Here is a 26832-nt window from a genome sequence, read left to right as displayed (position 1 = left end):
TGATACCTGCCTTCCAGTGAGCTCCTAATTTCTTCTGGAAGAAATTCTTCAGTGTGAGGGTGGAGAAACCCTGGCCCAGGTTGCCCAGAGAAGCTGTGGCTGCCCCATCCCTGGCAGTGTTGAAGGGCAGGTTGGATGGGGCTTGGAGCAGCCTGGGCTGGTGAGAGGTGTCCCTGCCCATGCAGGGGGGTGGGATTGGATGATCTTTAAGGTCCTTCCAACTCAAATCACTCTACAATTCTAATAATGTAATACCTGGCAAACCCACTGGTTGTTGAAGTCCTGTCTTTACAATGTGGTCTTTCATCTCAAAGAAGCCTTCTGCATTCAGCATTTCCAGGTGTCATCAAAACCACCTTCTAGCTCTAATTGCTTTTCTACCAAGCACAGGTGAGGTTAAAAGTGGCACTTTCACTCATATTGATATTTTCTAACTAAAATTAACAGAGGACAGTGACCCAAACAGGCAGTGCTGGAGAAAGGGTTCTCCAAATTAAGATATCACATTCATGGATGCCCCCAAGAGATACCTTAAGCTGTTTACATCTCACCTTTATCTCTACGGTAACCAACCGGCTTAGGTATCTTCTCCATTTCACTTTCACTTTCTCCCCAGGAAGAACAATCAGTTCCCCATCAATCCCTCCTCCTTCTTTACTGAAGGCCTTTTATAAATTATACAGAGGGTTTCAGTTTCTGGGCTATTTCTCTGAAAGTCATCAAGTTGGCTTCTTCTCCTGCCACTGCCAGTCGTCCTTCAGGCGGTTGTTTGCCGAAGAACCCGCAAGGCTGAGCTTGAGAAGAAGACCTACCTCCCAGAAAGGTTCCAAGGGTGAAGCTGAACGTCAGCCATTCTCCAACAACTCAGCACTTAATGATAAATCCCTCCCTCATTAGCACGCTGAGCTCCATCAGTTGTGCCACTTAGGGTGCTGAAGCACTGATGTGGGGCTTGTTCCAGTGCTCCATCACCCTCACAGAGAAAGAGGTTTTGCTCATGCTTACGTGGAACCTCCTAAGCTCCAGCTTGCACCCGTTGCCCCTTGTCCTATCATTGGACATCACTGAGAAGAGCCTAGCTCTGTCCTCCTGACACCCACCCTTTACATATTTATGAACATTCATGAGGTCGCCCCTCAGTCTCCTCTTCTCACTACTCAATTTTTCTCCTATCTTCAGGACATTAAGCTTAAGAGCACAACAATTTACTCATCATTATGTGAAAATTATGAATGACATTATCATCGCTACAGCTGCACCTGCACCCATCAAATATTAGCATTTTAGCTATTTTTTTGCCCTCTTTGTCCCTGTTGAAAACAACATTCAAGGAATAACAGAATGGTGGGGGTTGGAAGGGACCTCTGGAGATCATCTAGTCCAAATCCCAGGCTAGAGCAGGATCCCTTAGAGCAGATCCCACAGGAACATGTCCAGGTGGGTTTGGAATGTCTCCAGGGATGGAGACTCCACAACCTCCCTGGGCAGCCTGTCCCAGGGCTCTGTTACCCTCAGAGTAAAGAAGGGTTTTCTCATCTCCAGGTTCAACCTCCTGTGCTCCAGTTTGTGCCCATTGCCCCTTGTCCTGTCCCAGGACACCCCTGGGAAGAGTCTGGCCCCATCCTCCTGACACCCCCTGGAGATATTGATCAGCACTGATGAGATCCCCCCTCAGCCTCCTTCTCTCTCAGCTGAACAGCCCCAGCTCTCCCAGCCTTTCCTCACAGGCAGATGCTCCAGCCCCTTCATCACCTCAGTGCCCTGTGCTGGACTCTCTCCAGTAGTTCCTTGTCCCTCTTGAACTGGGGAGCCCAGAACTGCCCAGTGCTCCAGGGGAGGCCTCCCCAGGGCAGAGCAGAGGGGGAGGAGAACCTCCCAGACCTGCTGGCCACACTCTTCTTAATGCCCCAAGGATGGCACAGGGCACATTGTTGGCTCATGTTCTTCAAGGAACACTAGCAATGCATCAGCCCTGATGATCAGAGTAGGACCAAGGGTAGGGAATACTTCTTTGTATTCAAAGTTCAAGCAAAAAGGTGTTTGAGATAGCAATTGGCTCTCAGATATCAAACTAGGACCTGTGGTAGGACTCTTCAATGCATATGTAGCATGATGGCTTTGGAGGTTTTAGAAACATTGTGCAGATTAATCAGAGTAATGATCTCACAGTAAAGTGTGGAGCTGGAATTACAGAATCACAGAATCACAGAATTTTTTGAGTTGGAAGGGACCTTAAACATCATCAAGTTCCAACTCCCCTGCACAGGCAGGGACACCTTCCACTAGAACAGGCTGCTCAGGGCCCCACCCAACCTGCCCTTGAACACCTCCAGGGATGGAGGGGGGAGATTAATGTTCAGGTCCCAGATCATGAAGTTCTCACCCTTGGGGAAGTCATATCAACTCCTGCATCTCGCCCCTCCTTTCCACAAAACCTCCTTTGAATTTGCAGAACCTGAGTGAAGATGCCAGAGGGAAAGACCATCCCAAAGACTTTTTTTTAATTACTATTTTTTTTCCTTAATCCTTGCTATGAGGCACCATCTTGTTTTATTCATGATTCTTTGAAGAAAGTGCTTCCAACTAAAGGGAATAAAAATGTCCTATTTTTTTAATACTATCACGTGCTTCTACTAGTGAAGTGCATTTCTGAACAAATACTCACATGAACATAAAAAAGGTGCAGTGCAGTTCCACGTAGTAATGTGGTTGATGGTACCTTATTGCAATGTCTTTGTAGACCCAAAGGTCAGACCAGGCAAAATTCTGAAGTTAGTGGAACACTTCTTGGTCTAAATTCACAGAGGTGCAGAAGAGCACAGCGAGAGATCCCTAAAGATTTTGGTTCTTCTGGAGTTAAAATAAGAGTTTTGTTTCTCAAGCTCACATAGGAAGCAAGATATTTAACCCTCATGATGTATTTCTATCTCAGTTACTCCACACCAGCTCACCTGTAAAGCCCTGAGTGTCTAACCTGTGGCATTAGTAAGGGTTTGGTCATATCCCAGTTCCTCTGTGAACCAAAGAGATATCCAAGACTTCTTGCAACGTGGCTTTTTCTGAAGGCTACTTGAAAAAGTTAATGAAGTTCCAAGTCAGGCTAGCAAACTCACCATTGACCAAAACACAAAACGAAGGCCAGGGATGAAAAGAACGGGGAAAGTATGGGGGTGGAAGAATGATGAAGTTCAGTAATGTCCTATTTTTTGGTGTGTTTTTTAATCTAAAGCCAAAACTTATACTGAATCCAAATTTGTGCTGTGAAGTTTGGAGAGCAAGAGTGGGCTTCTCTCACCGTGGAATGATACGTGTAACAGGTAGAAAAGTGACATAAAGAATCACAGAATCACAGGATGTTAAGGGTTGGAAGGGACCTCTGGAGATCATCAAGTCCAATCGCCCTGTCTGAGAAGGACCAGATCTAGGGCAGGTCACTCAGAAACGCATCCAGACAGGTCTTGAAAGCTTCCAGAGAAGGAGACTCCACAACCACTCTGGGGAGCCTGTTCCAGGGCTCAAGAAGAATTTGGAATGAGAAGATCACTGTGCTTTGGTGGTGACACCTGTGCCATCCATAGCCCAAAACCTGTCGTGATCTGACACAGCAAGACATGACAGTCACAACAGAGACGCTAATGACCGCAGCAACCAAACCTTCCTCCCCACACTCAGCCTGAAATTGCACTGGGAGGGCTCAGAAATCCCACAGGATTTCAACCAATCTCCAGTTGCCTTGAAAGCATAATTAACTTCAATTGTCTTTTGATTTTATCTCCATTTTCTCAGGTTCTAGGCTATTTGGGAGAGCACTCCCTGTACCACATGTGGGTATGTGCACCAGCGCGTGCACGTACTTGTCTGGAGTTACCAACTTCCCAGTGTATCTGCTTTTCTCAGGGCCTCCTCAGAGAACACAACTTCTTCAGGAAGCCTAAACTTTGGGAAATTCTCCTTCTTATCCTGTCAAGCTGCCAATCAATCACAGAATCACAGAAGGTTAGGGGTTGGAAGGGATGTCCAGAGATCATTGAGTCCAACACCCCTGCCAGAGTGGGACCAAAAACTAGGGCAGGTCACACAGGAACACGTCCAGACAGGTCTTGAAAGTCTCCAGAGAAGGAGACTCCACAGCCTCTCTGGGCAGCCTGTCCCAGGGCTCTGTCACCCTCACAGTAAAGAAGTTCTTCCTCATGTTGAGGTGGAACTTCCTGTGCTCGAGGGATGAGGTCAAACCAAGGCAGCATTCAGAAAAAAAGACTGAGGAAAGTCTGACCCAGGCTAAAGACAAGTGGACACTCCAGGTTACATCCACAGCTCTGTCCTTTTTCCAAATATTGCTGCTGTCTGTGTGATCATTCACCCTAAGATGTGAGCATGTAACTCACCCACCAGAACTGCAGTAAGTGAGCGTCCCCTCCTCTTTCTGTGTCTTGATGGACATAATGAACCTCTAAATCTCTAAGTGATGGGGAACTGAGAGTATTTGGGGAGAATTTAAAGGCAAATAATAAAGATCAGTGCCCCTTCCACTACAGCAGTGCTTTTGGATTCCTGCTGAAGACATCAGTGCTGGATCTAGTCAGAGTTTATGTATCTATTCCCTCCTCTCTCTTATTGCTCAAAATGAGATTTACCAGAAAAAAAAAAACCAGTTTTTAGTCACCTGAGGGTCTCAATAACTCACAGGCAGGTGACATGCACTACTCTGCCTTCCTATGGGCCAAGAGGTAATAATGCAGGCAGCAAGACTACACACCAGGGAGGGCAAACATGGAAGAACATCAGCTTTAAGAAAAATGAATGACCCTGCAGGGTAGGTTCAGCACCCGTTTGATTCAGAAAAAAGACTGGGTGTAGCCAACAGGCTGGAGAATTCCATGCAAAAAAATAGAGAGTTGTTTTACTCCCAAAAACCTCTCCTGTTCTGTGGAAAATCCAGCTTGCTACAAAGTCAGATGGAAGCTTCTGAGCCAGCCCAGGCAGGGGTTCACCTATACACCCAAAAGAGAAAGGCCAAGAACAAGGCATCCAAACACGCAGCCCTGCCAAAACCTCAGTGGTTTTATCATCTAGAGTTCAGATCAAGACCTCCCATCCTGCTGTTCGCCCTGCACACGGAAGAGTTTACAAGAAATGTCTCTTGGCAGGAATCCCACAGACGCAGCTTCCGAGCCGCCGCTGGCAGCGCAGCCGCAGCTCTGGGCAGGTTTTGAAAGCTGAGTTTCCTGCAAAGCTGCACCCCTGCCACATCCTTTACTGCTGTCACAGCACTGAAACAGTGCAGTGTTCTCCAACCATGCCCTCCGTTCTCTAAACACAACTGTTTATACAAGCCTAAGGCTTGCCTAAGGCCAGCCTGGTGGCTTGAGGCTCAGTGAGAAGATGAGCTTGTCCTTGTTCTCATTGCAAGACACTTTTCCCCTACCCTTCCAGTGAACCAGTTGGGATCATGAAAATAATTATGGTGGAAAAAACCTGGCTAACCCAACTGTGGCTCAGTGAAACTGTCCTATCCAGTAGGGTAAGCTGGGACAGACACCGAAGCCCTGGAAGATCAGGTAGTACTGAGCCAGTGCAATCATCCCTGGCTAGGAAAGGCACAATGCAAGGTCAGTTTGGACAGGGCTTTGAGCAACCTGATCTAGTTGAAGATGTTCCTGCTCACTGCAGGGGGGTTGGACTGGATGAGCTTTAAGGGTCCCTTCCAACCCAATATTCTGTGATTCTGTAATTCCCACTCATGCTCTTTGGAAGAGGTGGCAAGTGTTTGGTAGTGGGTCTGTTTCTACCTCCCACACTCCTTCCCCTCCTCCAGTAACGCAGTGTTTTCAGCTCAACCAATTTTGATTTGAGAGAGGAGCCACCAAACCTGGGAGCACTGCAATGTCTGGGATCCCAAGGTTTCCAGTTACACACACAGAATCTTTTTGGATGTAATCGAGGTTTCAGATCTCAACTTTGAAGTCTTCTGAACCTGCATTCTGCAAATGCAAGCTCTCTGCTCTGCCACCATTATCCCCTGTGCTAAGTCTGAGCTAGAATAAATGTGTGACATTGCTGAGAAGACTGACAAAAAGAGGGACAGGAACTTGTGACAAGGGAATGTGACCAGTGAAAGCAAAGACCAGAAATCTAGTGATACATCTGAGGGGACAGCTTTGTATAGACTTCATGTGTTACTCTTCTCCCACCTAATCCAAATCTAAACGCTTTGGACCTGTAACAGGAATGACTATGTGATATATAGTGAAACACATAAAAAAACAACCCATAAAAGTGTGCTCAGACCCTTCCAGATGACATTGGTTATTTCATAGCCCCTGTTTTAGAGAGCAAAAACACTCAGGCCAAAATGATAGCCCACAAGAGTCAAGAAGCTCACAGTATGACAGAGACCTCCAACATCCCAGCATTCAGCTCTGCCTCTTGCCTGACTGGAATAGCAGAACAAGTCCCATGACCTTGTGGACTTTGCTGCCTTATTCCAAAGGGATTTTGCTGCAGAAGGGAAGTGCTATTCGACTATTTCACACCAGCTGACAAGTCACATCCACACCCAGCTTCCTCATGCAAGACAAACCACCCTCACACAAGTAATTTTGTTGAGACTGTTTAAGTCAAATCAGGCAGCACTGGCCACAGTGAAGCATCAACTCATGGCAGCTCCACTTCTCATGAGTGCAGGCATGTCCTGCTGATCTGAGTGGCTTTAGGATACCAGCTGGCCACTGCATTGCCAGCTTCCAGCCCCAAACAGCTAAGAAACCTTGATAGGCACAACCAAACTACAGATTTGCTTGTTTTTTTTTTAGAAAGCTCCTCTGTGAGTGCAGGTACCATCTTGGTCCTATATATTCACTGGGTTACAACAGAACCTGTTTTATTTTGGTAGATTTTTTAACATATTCAGTATCTTGAGTCTATAAAAAGCCTTTTCTCTCACAAGCAAAACCTGACTATTAAAAAGAGTTCAGGTTATTAACATTTACAATGTGCATCACAGGCAAATTCCTTCTGTACCTCTGACTATAGTCTGACCAAAATCAGTCACTTTCTGGGATCAGCTGTGGAGAAAGCATGGACCAAAGACAAGGACAGCTGACACTTCTCTGTAAACCAGTGGGATTAATTCAGCTGTTGACCTCAGCAGGAGTTGTTCCCAAACCAAAAAGTGAGCCAAGCAGACTAAAAAATACATGTAGCAAAACACAACATGAAATTCTGTTAAGTACATAGACACACACACCCCGACTGGTCTGAAACTCACTGCTAAGTGTTCCACAGGTTCAAAGGGAAGCATTTAGTCATCCATAGAAGTCACGAGTGAATTAGGTTTGGCACAGAGATGTCCCACCAGGTTTGCAAGGAGTTAAAATTATTTTCATAGGAAACCATAAACTGGTCAAGTTTATGAAGAAGACAGTGTCAGCAGGACCCTCTGTGCCAGCTTTAAGGGAATACCAAACTGCATATACAAATTTCATCTCCAGACAGAGTCAATCTGTGAAAGCCAGAGCAGAAAGAAATGCTTTCAAAAATGACCTGGTTTATAAAAATGACCAGCTCTCAAACACACACATCTCGATTTGCTCCTCTGTTGCTAGACTAGCATCCTAAGCATCAAATCCATTTCTGCTGGAATTAGTCCTTTGAAATACTGAATGAGAAATCTCACAGTAAGATTTCAATCTTTTTTTAAAAGCATTCCTCAAACTTTTCCTCCAGTCAAGAGTATGGCAAGAACTTCAACCAGAACAACTGCCCACTGGGTGTTGTTGTTTAATTCACCAACATCCTGAGGAATGTTCCCTCTTACTCCATAACTTCCTTTCTTACTCCATGACCTTCCCTTCCTCAAAAAGGCTCAGGGTTTACTCTTTCCTTCTCCTTAATAAGTCACTCATGTCAGAATGGGGTGCCAAGGTGATTGCAGAGGTCACTGTATTTCAACCTAACACTGGTTTGTGTAGCCAAGAAAACAAAAAGTCTTGGGAAAAGCCCTCTTCAAAACAGTGCAAATACTGATACTCAAACTCTTCATGGTCCACAACACAAACCAAGAGTTTTCAGAAATGACTCTTCCAAGTAAATAAAACACCTGGATTCATGAAACTTTGCATCAAAACAAAGGCAACCCCCAAGCAGAAGAATATCAAGCTCACAAAGATCAAAGAGGGCAACAATGGAGTGCAGGTTTCACCAGGCAGATGTTGCAAGACTGAAAGATGTGAACCCATGAGAAAGCTGCACGCCCAGCACCTCCGGAGGTGGATGTTCTCCTGCTCAGGCTACAACAGCACTGGATTCAAACCCCAAACATCCCATTTATGTTTCTACTGTACCTTGAAAGGGACGCTCATTCAACTTTCCACCTCCTCAATGCGACGGTCAAAGCTTCTCTGATGAATACCAAACCAGGACAGTGCTGGGCAGAACACAATCAATCCTTATTAAGGCTGATGATTATTATTCTCGATGCACCCTGTAAGAGAGAAACACCCAGTTCATGGCTTCTGCCAAGAGTAACTTCACACGGATCAACCATATTAAGCAAACAGCCTTTTTATTGCCCCAACTGCTGCAATTTTGCTGTGGATGGCTGGGACTGTCCCACTCACTGGTGTGGTCCCTGTGTAAAGTAAGTTCATTGAAGTGTTACAAGCAGAGCTGGAGGTGCACCAGCCTGCAGTAAGCATGGAGACCATTGAGAAGACAATCTTTGCTGTGACAGTGCTAGGACACTGAAGCCCAGGGAGGCTGTGGCTGCCCCATCCCTGGAAGTGTTCAAAGGCAGGTTGGATGGGGCTTGGAGCAACCTGGGCTGGTGGGAGGTGTTCCTGCCCATGCAGGGGGGTTGGAACTGGATGATCTTTAAGGTCCCTTCCAACCCAAACCATTTTATGATTCCATGAGAAGAATACTGAAGACCACAGCTCAGACTATTTGGGGAGCAACCAAAGGCTACACAGTCTGCTATCACACCAGGAGCCTAATGAACAAAAAAAGAAATAAAAATAGCCTGAATCATAGAATAGAATCATAGAATGGTTAAGTTTGCAAGGGACCTTAAAGAGTATGAGGTTCCAAGCTCCCACTAGACCAGGCTGCACAAGCCTCATCCAACCTGCCCCTGAACACCTCCTGTGAGGGGGCAGCCACAACCTCCCTGAGCAACCTGTTCCAGTGCCTTCCTATCCTCATGGTGAAGAATTCTTTCCTGCTGTCTAACCTAAATCTCCCCTCTTTCAGTTTAAAACCGTTACCCCTTGTCCTATCAATACAAGCCCTTGCAAAAAGTCCCTCCCCATCTTTCCTGTAGGCCCCCTTTAGGCATTGGAAGCTTCTGTAAGTTCTCCTTGGAGCCTTCTCTTCTCCAGACTGAACTCTCAACCCCAGCTCTTAGTCTGTGTTTGTTAAACTGTTTAACTTTGTTAAAATTAAACTGTTTTGCTTTGGAGAGAGGGGATCGAGGAACATAAAAGTCACTTGGCCTGAAGCTGGAAAGATCTCCATTAGTGCCATCCACATCTAGACCCCTGCCTTAAAAAACAACCTTGCTGTCTCTTTTCTAGAGAAGGCAAGGTTTGTGGGCAGGAGCAGGATCCTTGTTAGGCCAGCCAGCAGCAGTGGAGGAAGGGGACAAACCTTTCCACCACACAAACCTGACACAGGGGGAGATGCCTTCAAAGCTATGCTCTGCTGATGAAAACACCTCCGAGCTGGAATTAGCCATGTATCAGTTGGACCATCTATGGGAGCAGACAGGTGGCTTTTCTGGAGTTATGGGTATGTTAGTATGGAGAAGAGGAACCCAGTATGTATTTCACTGAGTTGGGTGAGAGACAAGTGAATTACTCCCCTGGCAAGCAGCTTAATGGCATCCAGTGATTTTTGCAATTACTCAGTTTCTCAGCTATTTTCTGTGGTGCTCCTTCCAGTTTTGGATTTCATTTTCAACCAAAGCTCACCACGCTTGCCACACAACACAAACAAGAAAGTTGCCCTTTTATAAGATAAGTCTGAAATGGCTACAACCATCTCTGCTGTTAGAATGTGTCACCAAAATTCAACATCCCCTCAGCTGCAGAAAGTGAAAGGCTGCTGCTTTTTGTTACAATGCTGTATTGGAACACTAAAGATGTCTCACATGGACAGTTAGCCACTGTGCCCAGCACTCAAAACGTGCACCAGCACCCAGGCAGCAAAGCCAGCCTCAGAGAACCAATGCCTCAGAGTCCAATGGCAACTCCCAGGTTTGTCCCTGAGCATTGAGAAGGCCAGGCCCATGTGAACCTCATAAAGTTCAACAGGGACAAGTGCAAGGTCCTGCACATGGGTCAGGGGAATCCCTGGTATCAGCACAGGCTGGGGGATGAAGGGATGGAGAGCAGCCCTGCTGTGAAGGACTTTGGAATACTGGTGGGTGAAAAGCTCAACATGAGCCAGCAATGTGTGCTGGCAGCCCAGAAACCAACCATGTCCTGGGCTGTAACCCAAGCAGCATGATCAGCAGGGCCAGGGAGAGGATTGTCCCCCTCTGCTCTGCTCTGGTGAGACCCCCCTGCAGGGCTGGGTTCAGTTCTGGGGTTCCTCAGCACAAGAAGGACATGGAGCTGTTGGAGAGTCCAGAGAAGGATATGAAGATGATCTGATGGCTGGAGCAGCTCTGCTCTGGAGACAGGCTGAGAGAGTTGGGGTGTTCAGCCTGGAGAAGAGAAGGCTCCAGGGAGACCTTAGAGCACCTTCCAGTGCCTGAAGGGGCCTTATAAAAAGGATGGGGACAGACTTTCAGCAGGGCTTGTTGCAACACAACAAGGTGTAATGGTTCTGAACTGGAAGAAGGGAGATTCAGGTGGGGTAGAAGGAAGAAATATTTTAAAATCAGGGCAGCAAGACACTGGCCCAGGTTGCCCAGAGAGTTGGTAGATGCCCCATCCTGAGCAATTTGATCTAGGTGAAGATGTCCCTGCTCACTGCAGGGGGAGGTTGGACTACATGGCCTTTAAAGGTCCCTTCTAACTGAAACCCTGCCATGATTCTGTAGTCTTGGTGTAGTTGATGGAAACTGCCAGGCAGAGCACCACCAACATCCCTGCTCAAACTCAAAAGTATTGCAATGACAGCTTCTATATTTGCATTCAACAAATGGGATTATAATATTTTATGCATTTTTAAATTGTTGTAGAATGGAGATCTATTCTGCAGACACAGGGAAGAAGCAGCAGAGCATCTTCTCCCTGGTGGTGCAGCAATGCTCCCTGGACACCCACTCCATCACTCTGCAATACCCAACAAACAGCCCAGGCTTTGCTCATGGCAATGCAGATTCCCAATCCAGCTTTGTAGAAAAACAGCCTCCCTCTAATTATCCCTCAGCCTGATGACATCTAAATGGTGGAATAGGAACACAGCAGGGACTCAAAAGGAGGGAGTGTGAAAACAAGACTGTCTCCTTTCTCCATTCACACCGCAGGTCCCAAGAGCAGAAGGACACGCTCCCTCCTGAGTCATTCCCAGCAACGTTTCCCAGCTCAGCAGCAACCACAGATATTTCCCACACAAGTGATTTTTATTATTTAAAAAAATATATATTTACAATAAGAGGATGGCAAGAGTAACTTTGGGACTGCAAGAAGCAACGGTGTGATTAGAAGGATCAGTCGTGTCTACAGAGTCTGATTAGCAGTAATTTATATGCAAGCAAAACAAATCTCCCCCACTTTTCTAGGAAAATGCCAAATTCCATCCTGATTTACACGCTTTACAATCTCATTGACTTCAGAGGGATTGCCTGTGGGATGAAATCACCAGGCTGTGGCCTCCCAGCAATACAGGGTAATCCCTTCATATTCCTCCTTTCAAAAATCTTATCACCCGACCAGGTGCTGCAGCAAAGACCCCACGAGCCAAATCTCAGCCCTGCGGCCACGTTCCTCCTCTCCTTGTTAAAGTTTGGGGAGGGGGGGAAGGGGAAAGGAAAGTTCTGATGATGGAAATGCCAACAAGCAGTGAGGAGAGTCATGAACCCTCCTCCTTCAACCTAATTAAATCCAGATCCAAAAGCCATCTTGATCTGAGGGCATGAAGTATTTTTGTTAGGAATGTTCTTTGTCCAGGTCTGCTGGAAATACAATACAGCAGAGAGAGAACAGTCCTGGAGGTTCCTGGAGTGCATGGAAGTTAAGTTCCTAGTGCAGCTAGTGAGGGAGCCAACCAGGGAGGGTGCCCTTCTGGACTTGCTGCTTGTGGAGGACTTGTGGGGGAAGTAACAGCTGGAGGAAGTCTAAGGCACAGGGACCAAGAACTTGTAGACTTTACAGTTCTTAGAGAAGTAAGGAGGTGGGGCAGTAAAACTGCCACCTTGGAGGTCCAGAGGGCAAACGTTGATCTGTTCAGAAGACTGACTGACAAAGTCCCTTCAGAGACTGTCATGAAGGGTAAAAGAGTCCAGGAAGGCTGGACATACCTCAAGAAGGAATTCTTAGTGGCCCAGGAGCTGCTGTCCCCATGTGCTGAAGGACAAGATATCAGGGAAGAAGGGTGGCCTGGCTGAATAGAAGGATTTGGCTGGAGCTCAGGATGGAAAGGAGAGCTTATGGCCTCTGGAAGAGAGGAAAGGCCTCTCATGAGGAACACAGAGATGTAGTAAGGGAGAAAATTAGGAGGGGCAAAGCTCAACTTGAACTCAACTTGGCTACTGTTGTCAAAGACAATAATAATAAAAAACAATTGGAAACGGCCTCAAGTTGAATCAGGAGAGGTTTAGACTAGACATTAGGAAGAACGTTTTCACTGGAAGGGTTGTCAGACATTGGAACAGGCTGCCCAGGGAGGTGGTTGAATCACCACCCCTGGATGTGGTTAAAAGTCGTCTGGATGTGGTGCTTGGGAATATGGCTTAGTGCTGGACTTAGGAGAGCAGGGCTAATGGTTGAACTGGATGATCTTGAAGGTCTTTTCCAACCCAAGTGATTCTGTGATGGGCAGGGATAAATTAACTCCTACGTTGGGCCCTAATCTTTTTTCATTGTTGATTAAATTCTCCCACTTCTTACAACTTCAGCGTTTCCTCATGATAAGGAGGAGCTCCTCTCTGCCAGCTCCTCTGTCCCTTCTCTCCAAAGCATCTGGGCAGGTGCTTCCCCCAGCCAGGCTCTTAAAATTACACAACCTGCTTCTGCATTTGCAAACATCAATGCAAAAGGCAACTGCTGACCCCACTCTTCACTTTCATCACAGCTGTTATTTACAGTGCTACCAACACACTGGGACAGAGGCTAATAAATGTTTAATGGCCCAGTAAACACCAAGGGCTTTATCTACAGCCCATTTCAAAGCCCAATCCAATATAACAATCCTTTGCATATCTGTCTGCCACTTCCCTGGCCTCCTGTGGGATGGGAGGAGATGTACATGGCTGCTCTATATCTAGACAAGAAAGAGAGGCTGGGCACAGGGGTAGGGGGGGTGAGTTACAGGGACATGAGTATCTTCCCTCCTTCCACCTCAATTTCTTGCTCCCAGAAGGGCAGGACTATGCATCAACCTGTCAGACTTCAACTTCCATACAATATAGAAATGCAGGTGGCATCTGCCTCTAGGATTCCACGGAACAGTTATTTCTAACAGGAATATCACACAGAGGAAGCAGAGAAAATGTAGAGGAAGTTGAGAGAAGTATCAATTACCTACAAATGGTACAGGGGAAAAAACCCTGCCTACTTCATGAAGTGCTGTAGGAGACAATGAGACCAGAAATGCTGAAGCATTCTAGAAATCATTAAAAAAAAAATAAATTATGGATATATATGGATTAATATGGATATATATGGAAATCTGGATAAATATGGATTAAATAGGATCAATACTTAAGCAGTTTCTGTATCACCAACTTGCACAAGGCATGAGATTGCCAAGCAGCTGAATCCTTCACAGGCATCTACCCAGGCTAGTGCTGGCTCCTGCCACACCAACTGATTTAGCTCACAGGGGAGAAAAACAATTCCTTGGGCAGATAAATCACTTCCTCAGATCTGAAATGGAAGATACAATTCACCCCCCCAATCACACCTGTGGGTCCATTACTCCACATTCCCTCCCTATGCAAATCTTACTTATCTTCTAGACCCTCCTGTCTCCAACATGGTATTTTAAGTGTGTAATTTGGACACATTAAAGCTAAGCAGTCAGGGTTTTATTACACTACTATACATGGCTGCGATGAGCTGCCCTAAACTGCTGATGCTAAATCACTATCAATTATGGTTTGGTTAACTCACAAGAACAAGAGATCAACACAGCAGGAAAAACCACAAGGACTTCACAGAGGAACCTCACCCCTGATGTGGGATTGCACTGTGGCACCATGCAGCCTCAACACACGGGCCCCAAACCTGTTCCATAAGCTTTCTGGACCGTATTCAAGGTTTGATTTTTTATTATTATTCTTTTTTCAGCCTCCAAAATATCCCCAAATCAGGTCCTGGTACCAATGAGTACCAGGTCAAAGCCAACTGACTCCACCAACACCACCACGTCTTGGCTCAGATCACAGAATCACAGAGTGGTGGGGGTTGGAAGGCACCTCTGGAGATCATCTAGTCCAACCCCTGCTAGAGCAGGATCCCCTAGAGCAGATCCCACAGGAACACGTCCAGGCAGGCTTGGAATGTCTCCAGGGATGGAGACTCGACAACCTCCCTGGGCAGCTTGTCCCAGGGCTCTGTTACCCTCACAGTAAAGAGGGATTTTCTTGTATTGAGGTTCAACCTCCTGTGCTCCAGTTTGTGCCCACTGCCCCTTGTCCTGTCCCTGGACACCACTGGGAAGAGTCCAGCCCCATCCTCCTGACACCCCCTATAGATATTTATAAGAATCAGCACCAGTTCCATCTGGTCAAACTGGAGGGTCTTCCAACTCCAACCCATGCAGAAGGTGAGGGATGGGGCAGGATGATGAAAACAGAGGCTGGAGGCCAAAATCAAGGAGCCTGGAGGGAGGGCTGTCATCACAGAAACACAGAATCACAGAATCTTAGGGGTTGGAAGGGACCTGGAAAGACCATCCAGTCCAACCCCCCTGCCAGAGCAGGGTCACCCAGAGCACATCACACAGGAACGCGTCCAGGTGGGTTTGAATGTCTCCAGTGAAGGAGACTCCACAACCTCTCTGGACAGCCTGTCTCAGGGCTCTGTCACTCTCACAGGAAAGAAGTTCTTCCTGATATTCACACTGAACCTCCTATGTTCCAGTTTGCACCCATTGCCCCTTGTCCTATCACTGGACATCACTGAACAAAGCCTGGCTCTGTTCTCCTGACACTGCCCTTAACATATTTGTAAACATGGATGAGGTCACCCCTCAGTCTCCTCTTCTCCAAGCTCAAGAGACCCAGCTCCCTCAGCCTTTCCTCATAAGGGAGATGTTCTACTCCCTTCAGCATCTTTGTGGCTCTGCAGTGCACTCTTTCCAGCAGTTCCCTGTCCTTCTGGAACTGAGGGGCCCAGAACTGGACACAATATTCCAGATGCGGCCTCACCAAGGCAGAAGAGAGGGGCAGGAGAACCTCTCTTGACCTACTAACCACACCCTTTCTAATGCACCCCAGGATCCATTGGCCTTCTTGGCCACAAGGGCACATTGCTGGCTCATGGTCATCCTCCTGCCCACCAGGACCCCCAGGTCCCTTTCTCCTACCCTGCTCTCCAGCAGCTCAGCCCCCAACCTGTACTGGTACATGGGGTTGTTCTTCCCCAGATGCAAGACTCTGCACCTGCCCTTGTTGAATTTCAGCAAGTTTCTCCCCACCCAACTCTCCAGCCTGTCCAGGTCTCCCTGGATGGCAGCACAGCCTTCTGGTGTGTCAGCCACTCCTCCAAGTTTAGTGTCATCAGCCATCAGGGTGCAGCTCCCCCGTGCTGCCACGCACCAGCTCCTTTCCTCCCCTTCATGGGACAGTTTATTCAGCGTGGCCAGGAGCGTCTTGCAGAGGATGTTTGAAAACTCACAGGGCTGCCAAAAACGTCTAAATTAGAACACAACAAGAGCTCATAATAAATCCACCCCAGCGAACCACAGCACTGCTTGCCTGCCTTGTTGGGTGAAACCAAAAATGGGGAAAGCAAAGATCTACCAGCAATTACACCCAAAATGCTTCCTGTGTTTGCACAGATCTTTGTTTGCTTTGGGTTTTAGTGGTAGATGGAAGCACAGACTGCAATTTGTGGGAGATAGGTTATTGCTGCTGAGGCAAAGAGCTTCTTTCCTTCCCCCTTAAGAGATAAAGAAAGAACTAAAAAAGCAACATTGACACAGCTTGGTCCTGTACTCGCAGATGGCAGCAAAAATTAGCCTGATTTATTTGGGGCTTTAGTCCCTTTTAAAAAGAAAAACAGATAAAGGAAGAAATGCACCTGAATCAGGAATCCCTCTCCTCTCTTTTGCAACTACTACCACTTAAAAAATGCAGCAGGGCAAGAGCATTTTGCAGAGCTCTAGGAAACCACACTTAGAACAAGAAAAAAAAATACATTTACCCAAGAAGGAGAATGAAAACAAGCAGAACAATAAGAGTCACGGAAGTTTGCTCTGAGGAGGCAGCTGGGAAGGTGAAAGGAGGAAACAGGCAAAGGAAAACACACAGCATCGAGATACAAACTAATCCAAAACTGCAAGAGGAGTATGAAACCATTTCACATTTACACAGAGTTGTATCCAACAAACAAAGAGGTGATCATAAAGGGCTGTGTGATTCGAAACTGAGCTGTGTTTATATACAGTCCTACCCCTGCAGAGGGCTCTGCCCACCCTGCTATCTCCTGAGGACTTCAACCTCCCTGCCTCAGCATTACAGAGTGGTTGAGGTTGGAAGGGACCTCTGGAGATCATCTAGTCCAAACCCTGCTCCAGCAGAGCCACCCAGAGCTGGTTGTCCAGGACTGTGTTCAGACAGATTTTGAAGATCTCCACAGGTTGAGACTCCACAACCTCCCTGGGCAACCTGTGCCAGTGCTTGGTCACCCTCCCTGTCAGGAAGTGTCTCCTGATGTTCAGAGGGACCCTCCTCTGTCTCAGCTTGTGCCCACTGCCCCTGGCCTGTCACTGGGCACCACTGGGAAGAGCCTGGCTCTGTCCTCTCTGCACCTTCCTTCAGGTGTTTACAGACACTGACGAGACCCCCCTGAGCCCTGTCTTCTCCAGGCTGAGCAGTCCCAGCTCTCTCAGCCTTTCCTCAGAGCAGACATGTCCCAGTCCCTTCATCATCTCCGTGGCCCTTTTCTGGACTCTCTCCAGCATGTCCTTGTCTCTCTTGTACTGGGGAGCCCAGCATGGACACAGTGCTCCAGGTGTGGCCTCACCAGAGCTGAGCAGAGGGCAGGATCACCTCTCTTGGCCTGCTGGCAATGCTCTGCCCCACACAGCCCAGGACTCCACTGGCCTTCTCTGCAGCAAGGACACATTTCTGGCTCATGGTCCACCTGGTGTCCACCAGGACACCCAGGTCCTTTCCTGACCAGCTGCTTTCCAGCTGGGTGGCCCCAGCACATTCTGGTGCTTGGGGTTGTTCCTCCCCAGAGGCAGGACTTTGCACATCTCCATGTTGAACATCATGAGGTTCCTCTTGTCCTATTTTCTTCAGCTTGGTGAGGTCCCTCTGGATGGCAGCATGACCTTCTTGGAGCATCAGCCACTCTTCTCACCAAGTTGGACACCACTTTGATGTTGCCAGCAAACTTGCTGGGAGTGCACTCTGCCCCATCATGCAGATCGTTAATGAAGATGCTAAACAGGACTGGACCCAGTATTGACCTTTGGGGTACACTGCTAATTACTGACTGCCAGTAGACAATATCCACTTCTCTCCTCTCACCTACCAGGCCAGGCTCTTCATTGTAGAAGTTTCTCAAGTTGGTCAAACAGGACTCCCCTTGGTGAACCTATGCTGACCACTCGTGATGATTTTCTCACCCATCAAGTGCCTGGAAGTAGATTCCTGGTTGAGCTGCTCCATCTCCTACCCATACTTATGGCTTTGGCTGAAAAACAGCTGGAAAAGCTCCCACTCACCTACTCAAGTCTGCCTGAGGGATACTGCTTGATTGTTGCAGTGACAGAAATTGCAAGGTAACTTTCTTGCACGTGCAAGAAAGAAAACTACTTGCAGGTCACTACAAAACCTGATAGCACGCAGGCAAGTTCATCATCAAGAGAGTTTGGTTTAGATGAAGAACAAATAAAAAAAGGCACAAAGAGCATCAGCTGCATGGGTGAGAAATATACATCATTTTCTCCAGCAGTGAAGCCAATCCTCACTGCAAGGAACTGCCATTTGCTTCCAGCACAAATGGATTACTCACGGACAGAAGATAAGCTGGGGGCAAAATTAACTCTCGGGGCCCATTGTGTCCCGGGAGATCAGATCAAACCCAGCCTGTTCTTTTCCTCCCCTGCACCCAGACAGGGAACCTGATGGCCTCTTTGATTGCTTCCATCACCACAATAATTACTTTAATTTTTAGCTTCTCGATTTTGGCAGTGACTCTCTTTTAAAGCCCAAGCAAGAACAATTAAATGCAAGAATTAAGTGAAGGAAGGCGCCAACAAGGTTTGGTGTCTGCCCCTCTTCCCTTAAGTGGGATGGAAGATGAAGTGCTCAGCATCCAGGCTCCTGAGAAAGCCTCCAAAGGGAGGCACCCTCAGAAGAGATCCCAAACTCCTTTTTCTTAACAGGAACCATCTAGAACTTGCCCATGAGAAAAGCTAAATCATGCAAGACCAGTGAGATGGAGCCCTGGCTTCAGCTCCCACTTGGGCTCAGCAGTTCAAATCCTCTTCCCACACACCAGGGAGAGCAGCCTAGTCAGTCCATGGTCTTTTCTGTCCTTCCCTGATGATGCTAAGGTGCTAAGCAGCCAAATATGCAAATAACTACAGCAGAAAGTACATTGTGTAACGGTTAATGGACTTATCTAGGAGGGAAGCTCTGGCCATGGTCCTCTTTCTCAGGGCTTTTTACGTGTTTTATGTCAGACATTCATTGGACTGGGGAAACCCACAAGCACTCACTCTGCACACACTGCTGAGAAGAGAGACCCAGAAGACAATTCCTTCCCTTTTATGTTCCCCCAGTAAAACGTGTGCTCTTCTGCACTGCTGATCAGGTTTGAGTGGGAAGGAGGGACACAGCCCTTGTGCTTCCAACAGCCAGACAGGGCTGCAGGTTTCTCACCAATGATTAGAGGAATGGGAACCTAGCACATGGACCAGAAGCACCTCAATGAGCTTCCAGTGCTGGCTGCCCAAAGAGCCCAGGTCCCTGGGATTACAGTTCTGATCTTATTTTAATTTAATTATTATTTTTTTTTAGGAACATAAGCCTCAAAAACTGTCTTTCTCAAAGGCTGTATGCATGACAGTCATCCCCAAAGTTTTCTACTCATTCATTAATTCAAAAGTCAGGCTAAGCAGATGCACCATTCAGTCCACTCTCCTTCTTTTTGAGAACAAGTATCATTATCTCCCAACTTCATAGACACAAGACACTCCTAGAGAAGTGACTTGTCAAACAGTGAGATGACAGAGGCAGCAACAAAAGCCCACTCACCTGCCCCTGGTCATGCCTTGCAAAATAATTGCCTTCCTACCCAGAACTAAAGGTTACAATTACAGTGAGAATGAGTCAAGCCGGAAAGACCTATTTAAAAAAAAGAGGGAAAACTGGAAAAAAGTTTTAATGAAAACATGCAGGCGATTCTCAGCCAGAAGGGAGGCCCATTTTTGCATCACACCTTGTTAGCTCTTCCTTTGTCTCAGTTACCAACCACAAATTAAATGCTTTAGTTGAAACTTCGCTCATCTGGTACCTTTAACACTTAGTCACTAGAAAATGAACATCTGTTTTGCTTTGAGGCTTTCAGCAGTGACTCAATGTTATCTACAGTGTTGGACTGCTTGGAGGATTCATATTCCTGAGGTATTTTTCCCCCTCCCCTAGCAACAGGGCTGCTTGCTTCCAGGAGGCAGCCTACAAAATCGTGTTACAAAATCATTAAGGTTCGACTCAAGTTGAGGAGGAAGCCCAGGACCCAGAGCAATTTCATCCTCAGCTGGAAATAAACCTGCTGAGATCCCTACCAGGTCATACCCCAGCACTCTCCAGGATCAATATTTCTTGGCAGGGTGATGCACAGCTTCCAGGCTCCAGAGAAGCAGCAAGCTCCTGCTGTGTTTACAGTAAGCACGATAAACACGCTGCAATTAAAAGGTCTCCAGCAGCTCCCGCAGCATGTGCATCCCCCCGAGCCTGAGAGCAATCCCAAAGGTTTATCTGCCATTTCACCTCTGCTGGCTTCAGGCAGGGTGGGTAGCCCAGCATCACATATCTTCATCAGCAGTGAAGATCCTGAGGTAGATACATAGCTTTAGAGAGAGGATGCAGCAGCAGGAAATCTCCCTGCACCGAGGGACCCAATTAACTCGCCGATCCAAGACACCAGCATCTTATTACCACAGTAGATGCTGTGCCTGCACTAAGGCTGCCACGCCTGGGAAAAGGGCTTCAAGGGTAACAAATGCTGTGTGTATGTGTGCAAGGGAGGGCCTGGACAGAGTCATCATCTTGTCCTGCTGTAAGGGAAGGGATCTGTGCAATATCCAAGCCAGCTGACAGACTGATGAGCAACAGCCATTTCCCCTCTGTTTGTGCGGGGCTGATCCTGCAGCTCACTCAGAGTAGGAGTATTTTCCCTGGAAGAGGGTTGGACACCAAGCAAATCCACAAAATTCCCCTTCACCTCGCTGAACAGCAGCTGTAAAACAGCCCCACCCATCTGAAAGGCGGATCCACAGGCACAGGTTGGCTCTCCCAGGTTTCCCCATCTCCCACCCCAGCCGTGGGCACAGCCCACTGGAAGGGTTTGACAACCCACAGGACCCTCCACGTACAGACAAGGGCACTGCCACTGAGGATGCAGATAGGAACCTGCTAGGGGACAGGGGTCCAAAGGGAAATCTGGGGAAACCTCTACTCCCAGCTCGCACCTGAGCACTTTAACCTCCAAAAGGTTTTTACCCCCTTCAGTAAACTCTTGAAAATGAGTGTGCGTAGTTACAGCCCAAGACTGGTGGACTGAGCACCACAGGCCACACCTAAGTTGCCTTAATTCACTCCAGCAGCAGGTCTAGAAAGCAAGGTCAGATCCACACCAGCACATACCATTTTCTCCCCAGAACATTTCCCAGTCTCCAGCACAGGCTGTTGCTGCCCAGGGATCTTTGCACTCTCCTTCCATGAGTTTTATCCAGTCGCCTTTCTGATCCATGTAAGTTTTTAAGCATCTTGCAGCAAGCAGCAACACACCTCAACATGAGGAGTTTACAAACAGGATGCACGGGGAGGACGTGCTACTAGGACAGTCCTTTCAGCTCCAAAAATTATGATACCCACAGCTCACAAAGCTCCACTGAGTTCTCACCCCAAAGTTTTTACAGCATTAATATGGACCACAACAAACAGGCATCGCCATGTCAGCCCTAAAGATCCAAGCTGTGCCCTCCTCTGAGGGCAAAGAAGCAGGAGAACTGGTTTGGAAAGAGAAAAGGGAAGAAAATACAGATGACTCCGATAACGTGGCTAATTAATAAAGCATAAACTAGACGGGCTGGTTCAGTCTGCGCGTCCCATCTGCTTTGACTTCAGTCAGGATGGTTCCCATCTCCACAAGAATGAGTTATCCAGGCAGATATTTCCACACGCTGACAAGCCAAAGATGTGCCTTCAGCACCTGGGCACTCTTCTGTGTGTCCTCTTAGGAAGAAGGGATGAATGGAAAATGTGAGGGCCCAGTCTGCAAAGCATGGTCCTGGGACACCAAGGCCATATCCCAAGGACCAAACACAAGAGTTTGGTTTGAGTTGGCCATGACATAGTCCTCACTCCTCCACGGCCTTTAGATAGGCACTTACCTACCTTTAAAGGCTTAACCTCCCAGCAGCTAACATTCTGTATTCTGTGGCACTTCAAGTGACTTTGCAATCAACTTGCATGAACTTCTACAGTGTAAATACTGATTTATAAAGATTTATTTGTGGGGTGATGAGGCACAGCTTCCTCAGGTCATTAGTTAGAGTTACGACACTAGAAGTTCACGTTCAGATAAGGTCTTGATCTCTGCAAGTTTCTGATCCTCCTTTTGGAAACACTAAGCAAAGAAGACACATACTGTAGAGTCCCAACAACGGGAAACATCCAGACACTCTCACAAACATGCACCCTGGCCTTAAAAGCTTCACCAAAGGAAAAGGTGAGTAACAGAATCAACAGGAGCATCTCTATCGCTCCATAGGTCAGCAGCGGAGCCAAGGACAGGACATGGGAGAGGAAGAAGCACATGAAGTGTCAAGTTCAGAAAAATGACAGGTCTTTATATATACAAAGTACCATTCCTGCTCCTCCAGGGAAATAGGAGGAGAGGAAAGATGGTTGTATCCCACTTGTATTTTTTAAGAGGAATTCTCCTCAGGTTTTAAATCTGTTGAGAAGTTTTGAGACTGAGCAGCCAGGGAAAGCCAGCAGAAAGTGTACAGAGCAGAAAAATGGCCTATCTCAAAACAAGGCAATCTTGCAGAGCTCTTTTTCCTCTCTCTCCAGAGTTTAGCATGCTGGAAATACCCACTTCATAAGAGGCAGCAGGAGAGAGGCAAGAGCTGCTCCTGCGGCCATGCACAGGCCTCCAGAATAACAGGAAACCAGTGGCCAAGCGGTGCCGGTAGTCCTGGTGCTTTCACTGCCCGAACACTCAGTTGAGGACAGGCTTACTTACTCACCTCAGACACCAGCATGAGTCAGCCTGCTGGGGCTGGTAGTTCATTTGTTTTCAGGTTTCATTGCTACAGGTGGATTTCACAAAAATGCAAACCTTTCAAGCAGGTTAAATCCTTCAGAGGCAGAGTTGACCCAACCAGTCAATTATGGACAAGCTTCTGCTGTGTTACTTCATCCATGCTGAGTGGCTGTTGACACCTGCTCCTGAACAAACCAGCAAGAATCACACCCTGAAAGGATGGTCTATTATATTCCTTATGCAGCACAAGGGAAGAGGAATGGGACTGAATAAGCAACGTCCTATTGGGAAAGTCCATGCCACATCGACGATTACATAAAAGAAAGAAATCAGTGTGGTGTTCAAACCAGCCAAGCAGGCACAGCCAAACCTCTACTAAAGGAAAACCTTGAGTAACTCAGATGCAAACAAGCTCATATCCACCTGGGATGCCAAGTCCCCTTCACTGTCTTTGCACTAAGAGCTCTAAAGGTCTGATCTGCAGACGAGAGTGGCAGGAGGAAGGACTGGAGAGCATCTGCCACCGCAGAAGCATCTCCAGCCCAAGCCACTGAGCTCCAGCCATGACTTCTCACATCACTGGGGCCATCCCACTCCTGTGGCTCCCATCTCTACACCCCTCAAAATTCAACCGAATTAAATGGTGGAGAGCTTGGGTTTGTAAATCATGGTTGCTACACTGAGGATCCTCACACATCGCAACTGCCAAGTCAAAGGAACAACAAGGCGGTGATGGCGAAATCCAACGGCACAGGCCGGTTCTCCAGATTTCTCTCTTAAAGCTAAATGCAGTCAGAGCACGTGGGTGGCTGGAACTTCATCCCAAGAAAGTGATCTGATGCAGGAAGCTTCAGCTGACCTGGAGTAGTCAAGATCTTGGGAAGTTTTCCTCCAGACACAGACAGTAAGTTGCCAGTAGCATCCTGGAAGCCTTTCCTCTGATGAGGAACTGGTTACTTAGGAATGGAGCAAACTCAGGGACACGCACAAAGTTAAAGGCAGAAGAAAAGTTTAACTGGAATTTGCTGACTACACTGAGATGGTAACAGGGGAGCAGGGGAGGCTGGGGCAGTGCTCTGGAATAGGCACAGAAACAAGTTTCCACAGGAGCATGTTTCTTTAAAGTCAGTTGTATTAGATCATCTTGTCCCCTGGAGTATGTTGTTTCCTAATGTTTTGCCCAGACAATTTCAAATGTCAAAAGCAATGGTTGGGTTTTTGGGGTTGTTTTGTTGGGTTTTTTTACTACCTGGAGTCCCCACAGAGCCAGTCAAGGATGAGGATTTGAGACTCTGTTCTGCCTTTCATATCACAAATGCAATTACTGCTGCAGCCTGATTGCAGCGTCTCCTGTCATACCAATTCTGCAAGAGGCTGAAAGAACAGCCTGCCTTTCAAATAGAGTTAGGAAAATTCCTGCGAGTCCTTCAGTGCACAGTGGTCACGTGCCAATGAAATTTAAGAAAGGCACGTGCAGTCTTGAGGGAAGAACATCTCGTAGAAAAAGCCATTCATACTGTCTTCAAAAAAGGACACGATTCAAAGCCCCTGCAACGTACTGACAGTCTGAAATACAGCCTACTCTCAAACCAATGTTATTCCTCTCACTTTTCAATCCTCTTGTCCAGCTAATGAAGAAAATTCTTCACTACAAGAAGATTCCTAGTTGCATGTGACAGTTTGGGTATGGACAGTCTTGTCCTACCTGGATGCAAGGGATGTAGGATTGAGAAAAGTAAAAGATCACACAGGTACCACTAAGGTTAGTTTGTTTCCTCTTCCTAGATACGAAGGTAGTGAACGTCTTGGATTTAGCTCTTGGATAACTGTAAGTGGAAATTAGCACTACAAGCTGGAAACATCTGGGTATAGATAGTTAAACAAGATAGTAAAGTCAGGTCACATCTGTTTTCCACATTTCCATTTCAACCTACAAAGAGGAGAGAGTCAGAGTCAGGACGTGGGAGCACCGGCAGGAGCTGGGAGAAGTTCTGCCATGGTTTACTCGGGGTCCTCCAAGCTGGATGATCACACAGGCCACTGCCACCGGGCGAGAGCTTCTTGTCCTCCACCTCCCCACCCCTCCCCACCCCAGGCTTTCCCACAGCTGCCCGTGCCAGGCTCTGTGTCAGCCACATCCACCCAGCTCACCTTGTTAACCTTCCAAAACATCAGCCAGGACAGGGTGCCGTGTCGGCGAGAGCCATTTTAAGCCAAGGCAAGCAAGCTGAGTTGCCTTATCCCATCCTCTGGTGTGGTAAGGGAACATGTGCAGAAATGAGGGAACAGAAAAACAAACTCTCCAAAACACCACCACCTACATCTTACACCAGCTCGTCTCTGCCACATAACAACGAATCAACCCATCACACCTTAATTTCCTTTTGACACCGGGGCAATAGTCCTCCCTGCTCAACCAAGCACTCACTAATGAGCCCAAGGCTGCTGTGCCTGACCCCAGAGAAACCCAAATTTTGATGAGATGGGGCTTGACCCCCAGTTATTAAACAGTAAGTGGGAATATTAAGTGCAAACATTAATAGTGAAACAGGCACAGCTGGCAGCAAGGTTAAAGGAGGTTACAGGATGGGAATAAACCACTGAGTTCAGCTAACATGTATGGCTATCAAAGATGACAAGGTTTAACAGCTTATTATTAATAATAAATCATCTGCAGCCTCTTTTCTGCTAGGAAAAAGCCAGTGTTGCTTTTTCAGCTGCCCAATATCTCAAGTGGGCTGAATGAGCCCCACTTCAGAGGGAGTAAATCCCTTTTGGATCAGGCAGTGGGTAAGGCAGATGAGGAGCGGTCAGCATCATTAGACACATCATACCTGTTCTCCAATTTCTGGCTTTCAAAAGTTGGCACTTCACAACAAACACAGAAGCACCAACTCCTCCTTTTATTTCTCAACTCTCCCCTGCTGTGGGACACAACAGTCCTGCCCTGGGCACAAAATCTGTCAGCAAGGCAGGTGTCGATAAATGGAAGGAGGATGGTGAGTGAAGAAAAGTCCATGGAAGAGAGCTCACAGAAGACAGGAATATTAAAGAGTTTCAACACCGAAGCCAGGAAAGACTTAATAAATAGGCATCTTTGCACTTGAAGCTGCTAAGAAACAACCCTGCCCAGAGGAAAGAAAAACTACAAGTGGAAGAATTAAGTGGGCAAGTGCTTGACATAAGTGTGATTTTGTCAACGGAGACAATTTATGGAACAGGTCTGCAAAAGCGAAGGAGGACGGGGGAAAAAAGGGCAGCACAGGCCCTGCCAGAGTCTGCCTGCAAACACCTTGTTCCAAGATCATCTTTCAGCTCTTGGCTGTGGAGATGGAGGGGCAGGATCCAAGAACAGCTCACAGGGGGCATGTTGGACTGCTCCAGCCTGGGCTGAGAAGAGGAGGGAGGTTGTAAGGATGACTGTGAGAAGAGCTGCAGCAAAGCCCGAGAGCTCTCCTGCAGGAAGCCAAATGCTGCACAAAGACTGGAAGAAGCCAAGCTTCTGAGGTACCTGTTCAACATTGCTGGGCTCTGAGCAAAGAGAAAATTCAGCAGAAACAAGAAAGCTTTTCTGAAGTCATGGTTTTCCGTTGCTCCCAAAGTTTATAGCTGTACAAGGTCAGGGTCTCCAGGTGGCACATCTGCAGTTCTGGAATTCAAGACACTGTGATGCTCTATGATAGGACAAGGGGTAACGGTTTTAAACCGAAAGAGGGGAGATTTAGGTCAGACATCAGGAAGGAATTCTTCACCATGAGGGTAGGAAGGCACTGGAGTAGGCTGCCCAGGGAGGTTGTGGCTGCCCCATCCCTGGAGGTGTTCAGGGGCAGGTTAGATGAGGCTCATGCAGCCTGGTCTGGAGGGAGGTGTCCCTGCCCATGCAAGGGGTTGGAACCTGGTGATCTTGAAGGTCTCTTCTAACCTGCACCATTTTGAGATTCTAAGATTCTAGGATTCTGTGCCAGGGTGTGGTAAAGAAGTGAGGGTTTGC

At 47.3% G+C, this 26832-nt stretch overlaps 1 protein-coding gene across 2 annotated transcripts in view; it reads right to left on the bottom strand.

Moving 5' to 3' along the window:
* PTPRA (protein tyrosine phosphatase receptor type A) overlaps positions 1–26832 on the bottom strand; it is a 136754-nt gene that overhangs the window by 97412 nt on the left and 12510 nt on the right. For both annotated transcript variants that reach the window (XM_051617324.1, XM_051617325.1), the window contains exon 2: positions 8343–8482. In XM_051617324.1, the coding sequence (XP_051473284.1) occupies positions 8343–8360 (18 nt within the window). In that variant the 5' untranslated portion in view covers positions 8361–8482. The remainder of the gene's footprint in view (positions 1–8342; positions 8483–26832) is intronic.

The sequence above is a fragment of the Apus apus genome, chromosome 4 (genome assembly GCF_020740795.1).
Source record: "Apus apus isolate bApuApu2 chromosome 4, bApuApu2.pri.cur, whole genome shotgun sequence".
NCBI classification, from domain to species: domain Eukaryota; kingdom Metazoa; phylum Chordata; class Aves; order Apodiformes; family Apodidae; genus Apus; species Apus apus.
Note: the sequence above shows the minus strand (reverse complement) of the source record. Positions and strands in the feature narration are given on the sequence as shown.